Below are 15,588 nucleotides of genomic sequence, written 5' to 3'. Positions count from 1 at the left end.
TTTTCCTTTTTCTTTTTCTTTTGGCTCCACTGCCATGGCGCGCGGGGAAGATGGCGTCTGTAACCCTCTGAGCGGCAGACCTCCCTCCTGGAGAGAGCCGTTCTGTCGCTCCCGCCGTTCGGGGGAGCGCTCGGCGGCGCGAGTGAGAGCGGGCGCCCGGGTTCGGGCCTCGCCGCGCGTCCTGGCGGCCTGTGATCGAGCGCGCGTGAGATCACACGGCGTCCGCCGACACGCCCGGGATCCCTCGGAGTGACCGGTGCGGCGCGCGGGCCTCCCCCCTGGAAGAGGCTGCGCTAATTAGCACGGCTCTAATGAGACAGAATGTCACTGATCTGGTGTGAGGGAGGGGGGTGTGTGCAGAGGTGGCGGGGGGGGGGGGGGGGGAGCAGCGCCATCTGTCACGGAGTGCCCGCTACGCTTCTCTCCGGGGGCGAGGGACGGTCTCGCTGGTCCGCAGCCTTGGGGAGGAAGCGCTCGGCCGTCCCCCCGTGTCTGAAACAAACGCGCGCGCGCGCTCCCCCCGTTCCCAGCCTTTTGTGTCCCTTCACGCCGACGCATGTGAGCATGCACGTACGCACACATGCATTCACACATGCGTGCGCACACAGCCTGGCCTCTTGTTTCCAAAACAGACGCGCGCGCATGCAGTCGATCAAACGCGCATCCCGTTCTGCGTCTTTCTGAACAGTGTAACGCGATGTAAATAACGTGCTTGGCTTGCAGAGACAATTTGCAGACTGGCATTTGAACATCAGTTTTTCGACTAGCCATTTAAAAAAAAAATTATGCATTTCAGTTAGTTTGTTACAGTTTGAGTAATGAATTTAGTTGTTTAGAAAATGGCAAAAAATATAAATATTATACAGTAAATTACCTTAAATAACCTGCCTAATACGCAGTAGTTGCAAAAAAAAAAAGTTGTAGAACTACTTTTTGATTCGGATATTTTGAATGTATTTGCCACTGCCTTTATATTAATTTTATAGTACTGCAGTACATATTAACATTACTTCATTTTACCACTTTATTTATTCACTTTCATATTTTCCTATGCTGCGTTCCAATTTCTGTTCGTGGGGGGTAGTTTTCTGTTCGTGGGGGGTAGTTTTCTGTTTGTGGGGGGGTTGGATTTCTCGAATGCTCATTTGGGTTTGTTGCTCATGCTTCTGGCTGTCGGCTAAGCCAATCCACACGCGTTCAGCCGTGATTTGACGAGCTGCGATGCAAATCCTTCATTCGATTGAGCCAGTCGACTCCGGTGCGCGTTTCTCTTGTGCACACGTCCTGCGCCTCACGCAGTTGGTTCTGTCGCACGGCCTCTTTATTCAGGAGCGCTTCTCATCTCGAACGCGCAGAGCGGACGGATGCCTTCGGCCCACAGGCCGCTGCTCGTCCCGAGCAGGGCACAGCTGCGCCAGGCCCCGCCGCTCCCCCGTGCGCTGAGCTCGTCGGGCCCGTGCGAATGTGGCCTGGCGTGTCCCTGTTTGTCGCCGCGGCCGCGCGGTCACGTGGCAGAGGCAGGTGTGCTGTGGTCTGTGGCGGAGGTACGCTGATTGGCACGCTGTGCGAATTTGGGAGAGAAGGAAAAACCGGTGTGAAATGCGAATGAGAGAGGGGGCGCGGTGCCTGTGCGAAAAGCGGAGCCTGTTCTTTAAGGGAATTCAAACAGACGCGCCGTAGGGTGGGATCACAGGCAGTCCAGGGGGAAGTCTTGCGTCTGCTTCTTTACCAGAAAAGGGTGAACTTGATGTTTTTACTGTGGTTGGAGTTGTTTACGCTTTGCAAAAACTTCAGTGTTTCTCCTGGGAGCCAGGGAGAAGAAGGCGGCGTGAGAAGCAATACCTGAAGGGAGCAAGGGGGGGAGGCCGTGGCTGCCTTATTAATTGATTTATTTATTTATCTGCCTGCTTGGTTATTAGGTTTCCATGGTAACGACTGCAAAAGACACTGTTCCCTGTTTTATTGAAGGCACAGTTTCTTGAACCAGAGAGCCGGACCTCTGAATAATTAATTTCCTCTATGAAATATTTCCCAAAAAGCAATCTGCCCATGAAATGATCTTTCTTTCCCCCGTATAATAGACAGAGCAGTCCCTAGCATTATTTTATCCTCGTTTGCTCCCAAAACTCTTAGTTTTTCCCTTTTTTCCTTCCTCTGTCCTCCCTTTTCCCCTGCATCCCTCCTCCCTCTGACCTTGTCTCCCTCTCTCCCGGCCGAACGGGACAGGTTTCGGGCGTGCGATCCGTGCGTGAGCGCACAGCCGACGGCTGCGCCCGCGATTTCGTAGCCTCTCTCTCTCTCTGCCTCCTCTAGCAGACCACACAGGGCTTGTTCTGAGTCCCATTCTCGCTAATCTGATCAGGCAGGCAAATACGCCGGGAAAACCGCTTTAATGATCCCCCTAATTACCTCAAGTCAATACCAACTGTATTATTAGACTCCGGGAAAATATTCCATTAGGGTCCCCCCCGTGGGACTCCCCGCGCGCGCCGATGTCACGCGCCGCGCGCCCCCATGCTTGTAATTAATTTTATTTACACACGCAGGAATGCACAAGGTCGCACCTGCAGCCCGGAGCCGCTCGCCCAGCCCCCGACTCGCCCGCTTAATCAGATCTGTCATAATTACCATTCTGCATGCTTCTGACACACGCTGTGAAATATTTCAATTTAACTGCGGCTAGCGGCCCCGGCAGATGCAGCGCGGGAAGCGGCCGCGTCGGGGAGAGCCGTCCGAGCCCCGCGCCTCGCCCCTCCCTCCCTCCTCCTTTCCTTCCCTTCCCTCGCTCCCCTCCTCTCTCTCTCTCTCTCTCTCTCTCTGACGGCTCACTCAGTATCGCCCCCTCCCCCCCCCCCCCTCCCTCTCCCCCCTCTCTCTGGCCCTTCGTCTCCCTCTCACTTCTTTACTCTCCCTCCGTCCTTCCTCCCCCCCCCCCCCCTCGGTGACACAGAAGCTGATATATCCTGTAAATCTTGAGAGAGCGCTGCAAGCCTGATAACAGCCGATTAGACAGTTTAACCACAAACAGCTTGTTCATTTTCTCTCAAATCAAAACCACATGTTGTGAGAAAGGAAGGGGAAAATATTGTCCATTTTGTTCTCACCTATTTTTTCTTTGCCTATTTTGGAAGTTTCTCTTTGACAGAACACTCGCAAAAATATCTTGCATTGCGTTGCATTGTAATCTCCTCTGTGTAGCCACTGAGTTGAGCTCTTGGAAAACCATGTGCAGTAAGATACACATTTCCTTTCATACTGATTAAAAAAAGATTGTAATCATTAAATTGTATACAGCAGATGTTTAAAAAAAAAAATTTTTAATATTGATACATTGACACTGAATTATTTTTGTTTCAAATATTCAATATAATTTTACTCAATCCCTTTTCTAAATTTAAATTATTATATTTTTGCTGTTTGACAAACTAAAATCAGTTTAATTTCTACACTTAATTTGAAAATGCAATTTGCTTAAAACCACTGCAACTTGCAAAAAATTGTATCTTTTTATTTACAGTAAAATGAAACTGAACATAGACTGAAGATATAGTGTATGAAAATAAAAATATAATGCCTCCAATTTAATTGCACATTGGAATTAGCAGATTTTGCCCTCCTTTGTGTAATTCCAGCATTGATTTGCGAAGTCTATGCTTTGGTTCAGAGAGGTTTATTTGTTGAAATAGCATCTTAAGCTGTTGTAAAGCTGGTTTTAAGTGCTTGATTTTACTCAACGTGCTTCAGTTCAGGGTCAGCAGCCTTTATTTCTCTTCCTCACAAGTGAGTGATTGGTCTTGTGTGCAGTTCTACCTGCCTGGCCCTGCGGTGATGGAGAGAGTAGAGCTGCAGTGCCACACAGAGATCCAGAGACAGCTGCTAGCTGTCTGTATCCAATTATCAAACCCCACAATAAAGGTATAATTAATCTAAGGCGCAACGTTAATGCCCATCATCAAATGGCTCCTCCGCACGAAATCACACAATTTACGCCTTTGTTTAGATCAGTACCTCTTTTGCTGGCGCTTCTCAAAGAACGTAATCCGATGTATCTCAGAAATGCCACCCCCCCCCCATTGTAAATTATTTTAAATGCATTTGCGGTCCTGAATTGTATGCAGCCAACCCCTTGCTGTTCTTCCAAAACATATTTTTTCTTTTTTATTCTTTTCTCTTTTTTTGGGGTTGGAAGGGAATGAATGTTGTGCCAATTGTTCACATTAGCAAAGCTAAACTTATCGACATAAAAATTGCAGGAAGTCGTGTGAAGAGAAAGTTATGGATTAAAAATAGTGGCACCGTGTGTGCATTTGTATGTGTGTGTGTGTGTGTGTGTGTGTGTAAGCATGGTTTTGCAGGCTGGTGCTCCCAGCATGAACACGCTGTACATGGGAACTGCTCGATCTCCATCTGTGGGAGACGCTGAATCCCCATTGTGATGTGAGAGGTCATGACCTTCAACCCAAACGTGTTGACTTCACACAGTCCCCAGCTGGTGTGCACCACGGGACTACGTTAGGTCCCTACTTCATGTGTCACACTTTCAGGGCAGAGGAGCAGAATAACATGCTGTTTGTTTCAGCTGAACAGATGTTCATACATGCAGAGATACACAGCAACAGCAGCATGAACACTCCTGCCTTTACTGCTTTATTAAAGCTGATCCATAACCAATCTAAAGAGGGATGTTAAAGGTTAAAAATGATTGAATCATTGTGCCGTAGAATTTAACACGTGAATGTTCACTCTGATATGAGCTGCATTTCATGGCATTTGAAAATTGTTTAAAGGCTGTGGGTGGATATAAGGGAAATGTGTAGAACGTATGTAATTGAAACTCAGTGTTTGCAGTATTTAAGTATTCTGTAAAGAGAGCACAATCTAAAAGAAAACAGTTGGAAACTAAGTCTTTATTTGCAGTTAAGAACTCTGCAGGTTGTAGAAACACCACACAACCTTTTAGAAGCATTAAGAATATTTCTGCAGTTGTATTACGTGGTGAAATATGCATTTCCCTTTAATGTAGATTTGAACTTTCGCATCTGGTATCACCTTTGGGGATCAGTAACTCAGAGGAAGTGAACTGTGGTTGGATGACCTGGGCGGAGCATTGCATGTAGGAAATCAACTGCTTCTCTATGAGTGGAATATCTTTGCCTTTTTTATCTGAGCTTTTTGTATGCTTTTCTCAGTTTGATGCAAACATTTTTTTGTCTTAATCCTGATGGATAATACAGGGGTAGTACAGATTTACTGATACGTGCCTTGTACCAATGGCCAGTGTAGTTAACAGGGTTGTCTACCTGAACATCAGTATTGGGCCCGCTCGCATGGGTCTGATTGTTTTAAGTTTTAAGGGGCCATCTTTGCGTTCGATGCCTTCGCCCTCCGCCAAGAAAAATTTGAATATCAGCTTAGAGCAGTTTTATTTGCATAATACGATTTCCACAAAATGCGTCCGTTTCAGTCTATTTTCAGCATGTGTTTGCTTATTGTTGCAGGAGATTCGCATATGCTGTGAGAACACAGGCAAGTGTGCATTAATATTTCTCTGTCAGCAGATGGACACAATGAGTGCCCGCTGCATATTTCCAACACAGCACACGTAACTGTGCAGAGCTGTTTGCGGGGAATAACAGGTTTGAACCAACCATATTATCTTTTGAATTTATCTGCATAACATTGTCTGCTGGAGCTGGGCCGCTGCCAGGATCAAGAAGGGAAAAAAAACAATAAAGCTTTGTCTGTTACCCATTTGTTCCTAGTTGTGACATGGAGATGTTTGTCTCTCTCCTATGCGACCGCATTTACTGCGGACTAGCTGAAGTATGCCAATAACAATGATGTGAATCTAACTTTGAAACAACTTGATTTCCAAACATTTCCCGTCCTTTTGTTTACATTCAAATGTTTACAGAGAAACTAATGCTGTAATCGGGCAGCTGCCCTTCCCAGAGCTCTGTCGTCTGGAAAGAACAGACTTTGTCAATTTGCGTGAAGTATAATAAGTACCTGAGGCGTAGCTGTGAAAATCAACTAGCTGGACCAAACATTTGAAAATCAGCTCTCAAAGTGCCGTTGATTCGCTACACTCCTGATCGTTTCGACTGAAAACATTGATCGAGGGGTTATGTTAAATTTTTTTACTGAAGCTCTTCTTGAAAACTTCAATTAGACATAAGCATATATGAGCCATTCACTTTTTTTAAGCCATTTTTTTTGACAGTTGTAAGTAGTTTCATGATGAGAGAACTAATTTAACTAAATTTTCCAAGCATTGAAAGTTAACTTTCTGGGGTTTTTTATATTTCATTTTTGTATCCATCTTTGGTTAGCCCAGACAGTTTGGGTATGCACCAGAGGGTGTTTTAGTTGCTTACTTTCTGATGACCTGCCTGCTTTGCAATGGCTAGTTTAAGGGTGTTCATGGATTTGTGGTTCAAAGCTACAAATACACTTCATGCAACTGAAAAGCAGGTTGTACCGTGAAAATAATATTTAATGTTATTTTTAAAAGTAATAGTAATAATTAGGTAATAGACACACATGCAACATTTTGAGGCATAACGCCACTCTACAGTCTACTTTGGAGTTACTTGAAATGTAAGTTTTCCTTGCGAATGTCCCTATACCGCCCATTATAATGCAAGCAGGTCATCAGACATGTCTGTACATATATAATTGAAAATGTACACTAAATCTGAAATAATATCCAAAAACAAAAAATAGAATCTTTTTAAACATTTGTTTCCTTCAGAACCAAAATTCTGCAAAGTTCCTAAGCCTTGTTGCTAAGGGCAGCAGTTGATGACAGTGTTGGGGACAGTTTGCTGATAATGGAGAAATTTGATTAGAAGAAAGTGTTTTCAGACCTGGAATGACAGCTGAGGGACTGTGCGGCCATTTTTCCTGTGTGGGTCCTCAGCACACTGACCTGTTTATTAATGCACTAATGTGCGTCCGTGTTGGAAAGGTTGTGAATAACAGGCTGTTCTCTGACAGAGCAGGGCCTGTCCACTCATTGGCAGCTTGTGACTCAGTCAGTCTCTCTCTCTCTCTCTCTCTCTGCATGTGTGTCTGTCACTCTGTTTCACACACACACACGCACACACCGTGCGCGGGTGAATCTCGCGCATGAATTCAGCCATTGTGTTCCCAGAGAAATATTTTTATCTGAACGCCACATTGCTATTTATACACCGCTATACAATGGAGTTCGTGCTTTTCTGTGTGTGGCTGCTGAAAGGTTTACCACCCTGTAAATGTGTACCTTTTGACCTCTGTCCTGATGATGAACAGGGCCTAGGAACTCCACATCAGGAGGTTCACTTTTTGGAATTAACTTTTTGGAATGACTAAAATCGAGGTACTCCTTTTAGAAAGATTGTGCTCCGTGCCCATATTTGTCTTGTTTTCTCCTGTCAGGGTTTGTTCTGGTGTTGCTCTTGCGTGCATTTGATCATATTAGTGTCTCTTCGCCCTGGGTGGATAAGAAAAGATGAATGTGTTTAAATTATTTATCTCCTATTCAGAGACAGGTTTCTGTGAGCAAAGACTTAACAGCAACTGACAGTGTATAATGGATACAGCAGAAAATCAAATGTCATGATTGGGAAATGTTGCCCCCTCCCGTAACATAAATTGTTTAATCAAATGTGGTATTCTTTCATATTCCAGCCATGTCTCGATTTGGGACTTTGTTGTTTATAGGTAACAATGAATGGCTTTGTTGTTATAGGCAACTACCTGTAAGAGAATCTGTTGATTCTTGATTCATGTTGCAAGTTGGCATATACTTGCAGTACTGAATATATTTAATGCATTAAATCCTTATCAGATGTGAAATGTGTAGTGTAGGTGGTAGAGTCTAATTTTAATGTCCAAGACTGCTGAGGGCTTGATTTGACTGTCAATCATGTTCTTTTCCACCTTATGCAAGAACAGCCCATGACCTTTGACCTGAGCCAATGATACCATAATTATAGTTGCATTTATGTACGGGCCTCTTTGAATTGGAAGTGTACTTGATTTAATTCCAGGGATCACGGCATCAAAGTGGAATCCACTTTCATGGTTTAGTTTGGTTTGCTTAGACCTTGCAGCCTGCATGCCTCTTTAATCCAGCTGGGTTGTGTGTGCGTGTGCGTGGGCGTGTGGGTGTGTGTGTGTGTGGGCTTAGATTACCTCATTACCTGTTGGTCCCCTGAACCGACTGACATCAGATGAGCACACCCCAGTTCCCACTGCATGCAAATGGAAGAAGACATGGCCAAAGAACAGTGTCTTAACATGGAGCTCCCCTCCTCTCTTTCTCACAGCCTCCTTTCGACCATCTACGTGTGTGTGCGTGAACACGTGTGTCTGTTTGCGTGCGTGTGAGTGTGTGCATGTGTGTGTTTGTGGTTTTGCAATGGCGTGCGTGCATGTGCATGCCTGTGTGTGTGTTTGTATGTGTGCATGTGTCTGTGATTGCGTCTGCATGCCCGTGTGTGTTTGTTTGTATGTGTGAGTGTGCATGTGTTTGTTTGTGTCTGTGCTTGTGTGTGCATGCCTGTGTGTTTGTATATGTGCGTGTGTTTGTGCTTTCATCTGCATGCCTGTGTGTTTGTTTGTATGTGTGTGTGTGCACGTGTGTGCACTCCTGTGTGTTTGTTTGTGTGTGCGTGTGTGTGGTTGAGGCTGATCTGGCCGGCAGCAGTGTGATTGGCAGCTGGCTCTGGGAGTGTCAGAGTGGTGTGTGAAAATGAAAGGTGCTGCCGCTTTCTGGCCCAGAGATTACGCCACTAGTCTGTCACACAGCCAGCCGCCCGGCAGCTGAACTTCCTCTCTCAATCCCACACCTCTCCTCGAGTGAGGCCTTCCCCCTTCTTACTGCCCATCTTCATCTTTCTCACACGCTCGTCACCCTCTTTCTTCCGTACTCCTCCCTCACAGTATCCTCATCCATCTTTCTTTCCCACTATTCTTCCTCTTTTCTCTCCACCTCTCCCCAACACTTATGCACTGTTCCCCCTCTCACACTCACCTTCTCCCACACAGTTGTGCTTGGTCACTCCTGCCCTTTCTCATCGCATCGCTACATAATTCATTCACTTAGCAGGCACCCCATATCCAGGGCAGTACACTTTCCACATTATCAATTTATACAGCTGAATATTTCCTCAAGCATTTCAGGTTCAGGGCCCAGCTTAATGACGTGTGCCTCACTCTGGATTTAAGCTCGCAACAATTCCACCAAGCCCGTCTCCTCAGTCCTCCCGCAAACTGCCGCCAGTTCTGTTCGCTTTCTCCCTGTCAGTGCTCTCAAGCTCTCCTACATCTCCTGTATCACACAATACGTATGCTGGGACCTCAGAAAAGAAGTCGTCTCACAAGTGTGTGTGTGTGTGTGTGTGTGTGTGTGTGCGCGTGTGTGTGTATTATATAATAAAAAATAAAAAAAATCTTTAATTTTTTTAAGTGAATAATTTTTCTTTGCTCGATCTCTAACCAGCCTGCAGTGAAGGGCGTGTTAATGAGCGTGTGAGCAAATGTTCATATACAATGTATACACATCATCACCAGGTGTGTTACAAACGAACGTGACAGGCGTGACAGGTGACTGGAGCGTGCCTCCCTCCCTCCCTCCCTCCCTCCCTCCCTCCCTCCCGCTGCAGGGCTGGCTCTGCGAGCTGCTGCGCTGGAAGGAGGACCCGTCCCCCGAAAACCGGACGCTGTGGGAGAACCTGTCCATGATCCGCCGCTTCCTGAGCCTGGCGCAGACGGAGCGCGACGCCATCTACGAGCAGGAGAGCAGCGCGGGCCAGCAGCACCACGCCGACCGGCCGCCGCAGCTCATGCACGTCCCCGCCGACCCCATGCAGGTGGGTGCGGAGTCCCCCGGGCATGCGCTAGCACACGAACGCCGTTTATGCACGCGCACATGCAGCGCAATACGATTCCCCGCCCCGACACGCACATGCAGACATTGCCATTCATACTTGCCCACACGCATGCACCCACACATGCATTTCCAAGTGCACGCATACACGTACACGCACACACACTCCTGTATACACGCTACCCACACAAACCACCTGAATACAAATAAGTATCCTAAACTGTACCTACGCTACACACACATCACTCACCACTGCAATGTACTGGTCGGTGAACGTGCTCAATTGTGTTACCCCTGTATAAAAGGGGTAAATGTGGCTTTGCAGTCTCTCTTCCAGAAAAAGCATTGAATTGAAACTTAATGTCCCGTTTATGGACGACAGCAAGTGCTGTTCATGGTCTTCAACCATGTTTTAAAATTTGACTTGCATACAATACATCTTTTTACTAATATTTAATAAAAATAAGCTTAGAAGGGAGTGCTTGAGGTGCCAGGTTGGGTACGTTGCTGCTGTACGCCGCATTACATTGCTGTAGTTCCCACACAAGTGGCAGTTGCCACTGTTTGTGTGCTGGAGTCTGTTCTCATCTTTGGTTTGCCAAAAAGCGTCCGCAGTGGGAACGGCAGCACCACACCAGCGCGCCGCATCTGCTCCGCCAGCGCTGCGCAGTGCGGTGGCACTGATCCTGGGTCAGGGCTGGGCCAGGAAAAAACAGGGCTTGTGTGGTCATCTGGCTATCATACCTGCCCTCCCTGCGCTCCCCGGTCCCAGAATGCCTCATTGTTCCAGTTTTAATGCAGCTCGTGTTCAGTCTGATGTGAACCTGGCCAGGAGAATAACTGCGCTGTAAAAACAGCGGACCGTGATAGCGTTATCGCACTTTCAATTGGTGGTGATCAGCAACCCAGTTGACTTTGTGTAGTCATTCGGTGAGAGTGAAGTTTTTGTCGTTTGTGTCGTGAACGTACAGTAATATGAATGGAATTTGATAAGAACAGATGGGAATGATATTGGCTGAGCAATCAGGAGACCTGCACTAAGGAGACCCTTATAGTCCCCATGAGAATTCTTAGGTTTGTGGTTATGAAGGGGTCTCCTAAACATGTTGACGAAACAACACGAGATTGGAGCCAGAACAGAACACTTTCTGCTTTCTGTTAACTTAATGTTTCAATGTATCACTTGGATTGAAGAAATAAGGGATGGCTTATTTGAAGCATTGCTCATGTTCCCAATAATAAATAAGTATCAGCACTAAATGGGAACAGTGTTGAGAGTTGATAGTGCACTGGAATTGTGAACTTGGTTTATGTTCAAATTCTTTGAGACCTAATGACATTAAAATGAACAGGATATTAAAGTGGAATCCCTCCGTAAAACCTGAAAGCACCCTGAAAAAAAGGTTTTGAAAATACTTAATTTCCCTATACTACTGAGTGAATCTGGATAAAAGCTTCAGCATGCACATGCTGTAGATGAACATACTGTAGATGTTTGAATGTATGAAGGTTTTTTTGTTTACCTTTACTTTTCTCCCAACCTAGACTCTGCCACATCAACAACCTCAGCACCAGCCCCTGTTGCCACAGCAACATCCGTCCCAGCCCTCTCTTTCCCAGCAGCCCTTGCAGCAGCAGCATCAGCAGCAACAACAGCAGCAGGCGGGGCCACGCCTGCCCCCTCGCCAGCCCTCCACGGCCTCGCCCGCCGAGTCTGAGGACGAGAACCGGAGCAAAGCGCGGCCGGGGAACAAGATCTCCCTGGAGGCCCTGGGCATCCTGCAGAGCTTCATCCAGGACGTGGGCCTGTACCCCGACGAGGAGGCCATCCACACCCTGTCAGCCCAGCTGGACCTGCCCAAGCACACCATCATCAAGTTCTTCCAGAACCAGCGCATCTACGTCAACCACCACGGCAAGCTGAAGGACCACGCGGGCTTCGAGGAGGACCTGGCCAGCTTCAAGGATGGCGAGCTGCTGAAGGACCTGGACGACAGCACGCAGACCAACAGCACCATCTTCTCCATCAAGATAGAGGAGCACCTGACCGGCGATGTCCAGGCCGAGTCCGACCATGACTCAAAAGAGTAGCCCTCCCGCTGGCTCTCACCTTTCTACAGTGCCACTGTAATACTATTTAAACAGACTTCTTTCTTTCTTTTCATTTTGTAAAAAAAGAAAAATACAAATACACCCTGTAATATTCACTGTAAAGACTGATGCATCATTTAATAACTTGCACAAAAAAATGTTACCATGGAAATTTGCTGACTGCACTTGATGTCCGTTGTTTTTACACTGATTTTGAGCTACTGATAAAGTCAATGGAGTTTGATAGACTTTCATAGGTGTTTACGTACGTGGTGTTCACTGGATTTTAAATGCATAAGTAGAAAAAAGTCAACGACTAGGCCTTAAAGGTGAGGTACCAAGTCTGACGCCTGCTAGCAGAATTGCTATGATTTTAGAGCATAAACTTGATTACGGACCACTCAAACTCTGGAACCCAAGGACGCATGAGCACTGAAGAGAACGGCTCAATCTTTACAATATTATTTGTTAGGAAGAAATATAAATATATAGAGAGACATATATTAACTGTAAAAAGATACAGTTTTAAAGAGAAACTATGCCAACAAATGCCTTGTACTATATGGCACTGCCGATGTTCAATTATTTTGCAAAAACTTTGTCACTGTAATTTCCGAATCTCCACACAGTTTGAAATGTGAAACACAACCTTTCTTTGTTTTTGTCGTCATTCATTATTTATTTGCAGATCGTTTTGCAGCGTTCTGATGTAATTACTTTTGTTTTGTTTTTTTCTGTTATGTAATGCTTTTTTATTTTACTGATATTTTCTATTTATAAATGTAATTTTGATGGGCAGTAAAAAAAAAAACAAGTGTCTTAAACGTTTTAAATGGAAAATGTGCTTTAAAGGTTGCCTATAAAAAGTGCTATATGTCAAGCAACTCATGCTACAAGCTTCACGATTAATGTTGTATGCAATTTTTACTATCATGCAAATAAGCTTAGGTAAATTACTAACCTATAGAACACCTTAGAGGAAAAAAAAACATATGCAATTTATGTGAAAATTGATGTTTGCAATGTGTCTTCCTTTGGTTAACAATCCAATTTGAAGCTATTCCTGTATAAATATTCTGTATAAAAAGTGTTTCTTTTTTATGAGTTTATTGCAATGAGAACACCGGTTATTTTGTTACAACTGACTGTTTTATAAGTGTTTCTCGGTTTCTTTATGCAGAAATGGTCTAACTAGGAGTGGTTATTGATTGTTAATGACACAATTAAACTGTTTGTATTGTACTGCAGATTCGTGGTATTTATATGATGAAGAAAATTAAGAGCGGCAAAAGTTTCAAGAAAAGTTAACTGTTTTACCATTAACTTTTACAAGCATAATGTATATAGTTCAATACAATAACAAATGACAGCATTATACTAATACCGTTAATGAATTAAAAGCTCTTGGTCTTCCCCTGTTATAACAATGAATAATTACATATCCTGTGATTCAGCAAGCCAGTGGAAAAGAGAAGAAATTGGAGTTGCTGTTTGTAGCATTTCTGTCTTTCACCTCAATCTTGGTAAGCAATACTTGTGAACACCAGTTTTACCAAAGGAAGGGAACCCCTTAACACGGAGTCCAGTATTTGTGTAGATGTTAAGTGTAGGCTTAGCAATGCTTTTTCAATGATTCTTTAAAATGAAGTAACTGGTTATCCAAACTCTTTGCAATAGGAGCAGAATAATTGGCCATTGATGCCTTCGGGAGAGAGGGAATTTGGTTCCTGAGATGCGTGTCTCATCGCTCACCAGTCACCCCTGTTGATCGAGTGCCCAAAGTCTGCTTGCACAAGTTCCACGTGAAGCTTCTTCCTCCAAGTCATGCCTGTACAAACTCATTTTGTGAACTGCAGGCGATTGACATCACATGTTTTGTGGGAGAGCACATAGTGTCTGCACTCTCTCGTATTGGCATGTGGGTATTCCAAATTGGGCGAAAGAGGGCAGGGAAGTAGTGTTTGCCCGATATGGGTTTTTTCAGCCGATTCTGATTTCTTATAAATTGTCATTGAAATAGCCAATAGCCGATAAGTACAACCGGTATGTAGCTTTTTGAATTTTAAAATTTACGATGGCAAAATGCAGCAAAGTCAATATAGCCAAAGTGATTCTGATAAGATTTACCATAATGTCTATAGCACTACTGCAATGTATGCTTTAGTTTCTGTCTCCTCCTGTGTAGACACATCCTCATGTATTGTGCTCGTATGCCTGCATAGAGAGGCATCAAACACAGAAATAGTGATTGTTACTGAGAGGACACGAGTGTTTGCTATTTATTTCAGCCTCATAAGAGCAAATATACATCATGTAGGTAGACTCTTCCAGTCAACATCATCAGATGCATTGTGATGTCACATTCTGAGACAGTAAGTAAACGTTAGCTAGACTTATTAATGCAACCTTCTTGCTGGGTCTTCAAGAGTAGATCTGTTCTTCCAGTCAACTACATCATAATGACACAAAGCTAGTAACATTGCAATGGGAGTTTAAGTGCACTTCCATCTAAAACAAAACTGGAATTCATTTAACCAGCCAGCAAATGAGATGGGGTAGACTAGGAACACATCTACAACGTGTTGCTGAAAAATTACGGTACAAAGTTGCATCACACACCTAGCAGGACTGCTCTTCTTACTTCATTTGGATACTTGCAGACCCAACTGTCTCTTTTTGCAGCTACATGTCTTGTATATTTAATCTTTTTTACATTAAAAGCTATTGTAGAGACCGATCTGGCACAGAATGGCACAGAATCATTCCCGAAAGGCACTGGTTGACCCAAATGTGCTGTTTGCTAGTATTGGTTAGCTATAAGTTACCTCATCTGAATCAGAAATTTAGTGCATTTTGTGAATCCATTGTTTTAACTGTAAACATTGATGTTTTATTTAATTACATGATACGGTGTATCATTTCTTACTGTACTTATCTGTTCTACAATTCTTGGTCTCGGTGATTCCAACCCACGTGAAATTTGCGCATAACAACTACAACAGGCAGGGAAGGGGAGGGATATGTACCCACACTGTGTGGCTCATTCGTTTGTCATGCTGTACTTTGTGTCCAGGAGGAAGTGAATTGGTTTGCAATGGTGAACATGGTTATAGGGGCACATTTTGGCCATTTACTTTTGTTCTGGGATACCTGTGGCACCGATATCAGCCAGCCAATACTCAATATGGCTGGATATTGGCCGATAAATATTGGTGAACCAATAAATCAGTAGATCACTAGAGGGTAGCATGTAAAAATACTGTTTGCAAACATTTTGAAATGAACAAACTGATCAAGTGGAAAACCATGCTGATAAAATGGGGGCTTCTCAAATTTCTGAAAAGCTGATATACAGTTATTCTTAATGTTGTCAGATGTGAACCAACATTCTTTTTGCTATTGACATTTTGTATGCCAAAGGAGGAATGTGCACAGACAGAGGAGGGGCTACTCCATTACCACCACCTGCACCTTTGAGTCTCTTCTTAGGTGAACTGGTGTTGGTTTATATTTCCCTATTTGCATCCTCAAGGATGTTTTTGTCATTCACTGTTTCCGTCTCTTTTCTTTTTCACAAAATAAGAGGTGAAATAACTATTAAGTATTTAAAGGGGACAGTA

At 44.5% G+C, this 15,588-nt stretch overlaps 1 protein-coding gene across 5 annotated transcripts in view; it reads left to right on the top strand.

The window, feature by feature from the left end:
• LOC118211016 (DNA-binding protein SATB1) overlaps window positions 1-13,210 on the top strand; it is a 54,031-nt gene extending 40,821 nt beyond the window's left edge. For 3 of the 5 annotated variants that reach the window (XM_035387673.1, XM_035387695.1, XM_035387684.1), the window contains 2 exons: window positions 9,654-9,860; window positions 11,423-11,968. In XM_035387673.1, coding sequence (XP_035243564.1) covers window positions 9,654-9,860; window positions 11,423-11,968 — 753 coding nt within the window. Of the gene's footprint in view, window positions 1-9,653; window positions 9,861-11,422 lie in introns of all 5 variants that reach the window. The other 2 variants (XM_035387706.1, XM_035387662.1) reach the window with 1 other exon arrangement.
• Window positions 13,211-15,588: the final 2,378 nt, after the last annotated feature.

Source organism: Anguilla anguilla, chromosome 1 (assembly GCF_013347855.1).
Source record: "Anguilla anguilla isolate fAngAng1 chromosome 1, fAngAng1.pri, whole genome shotgun sequence".
In the NCBI taxonomy this organism is placed as follows: domain Eukaryota; kingdom Metazoa; phylum Chordata; class Actinopteri; order Anguilliformes; family Anguillidae; genus Anguilla; species Anguilla anguilla.
Note: the sequence above shows the minus strand (reverse complement) of the source record. Positions and strands in the feature narration are given on the sequence as shown.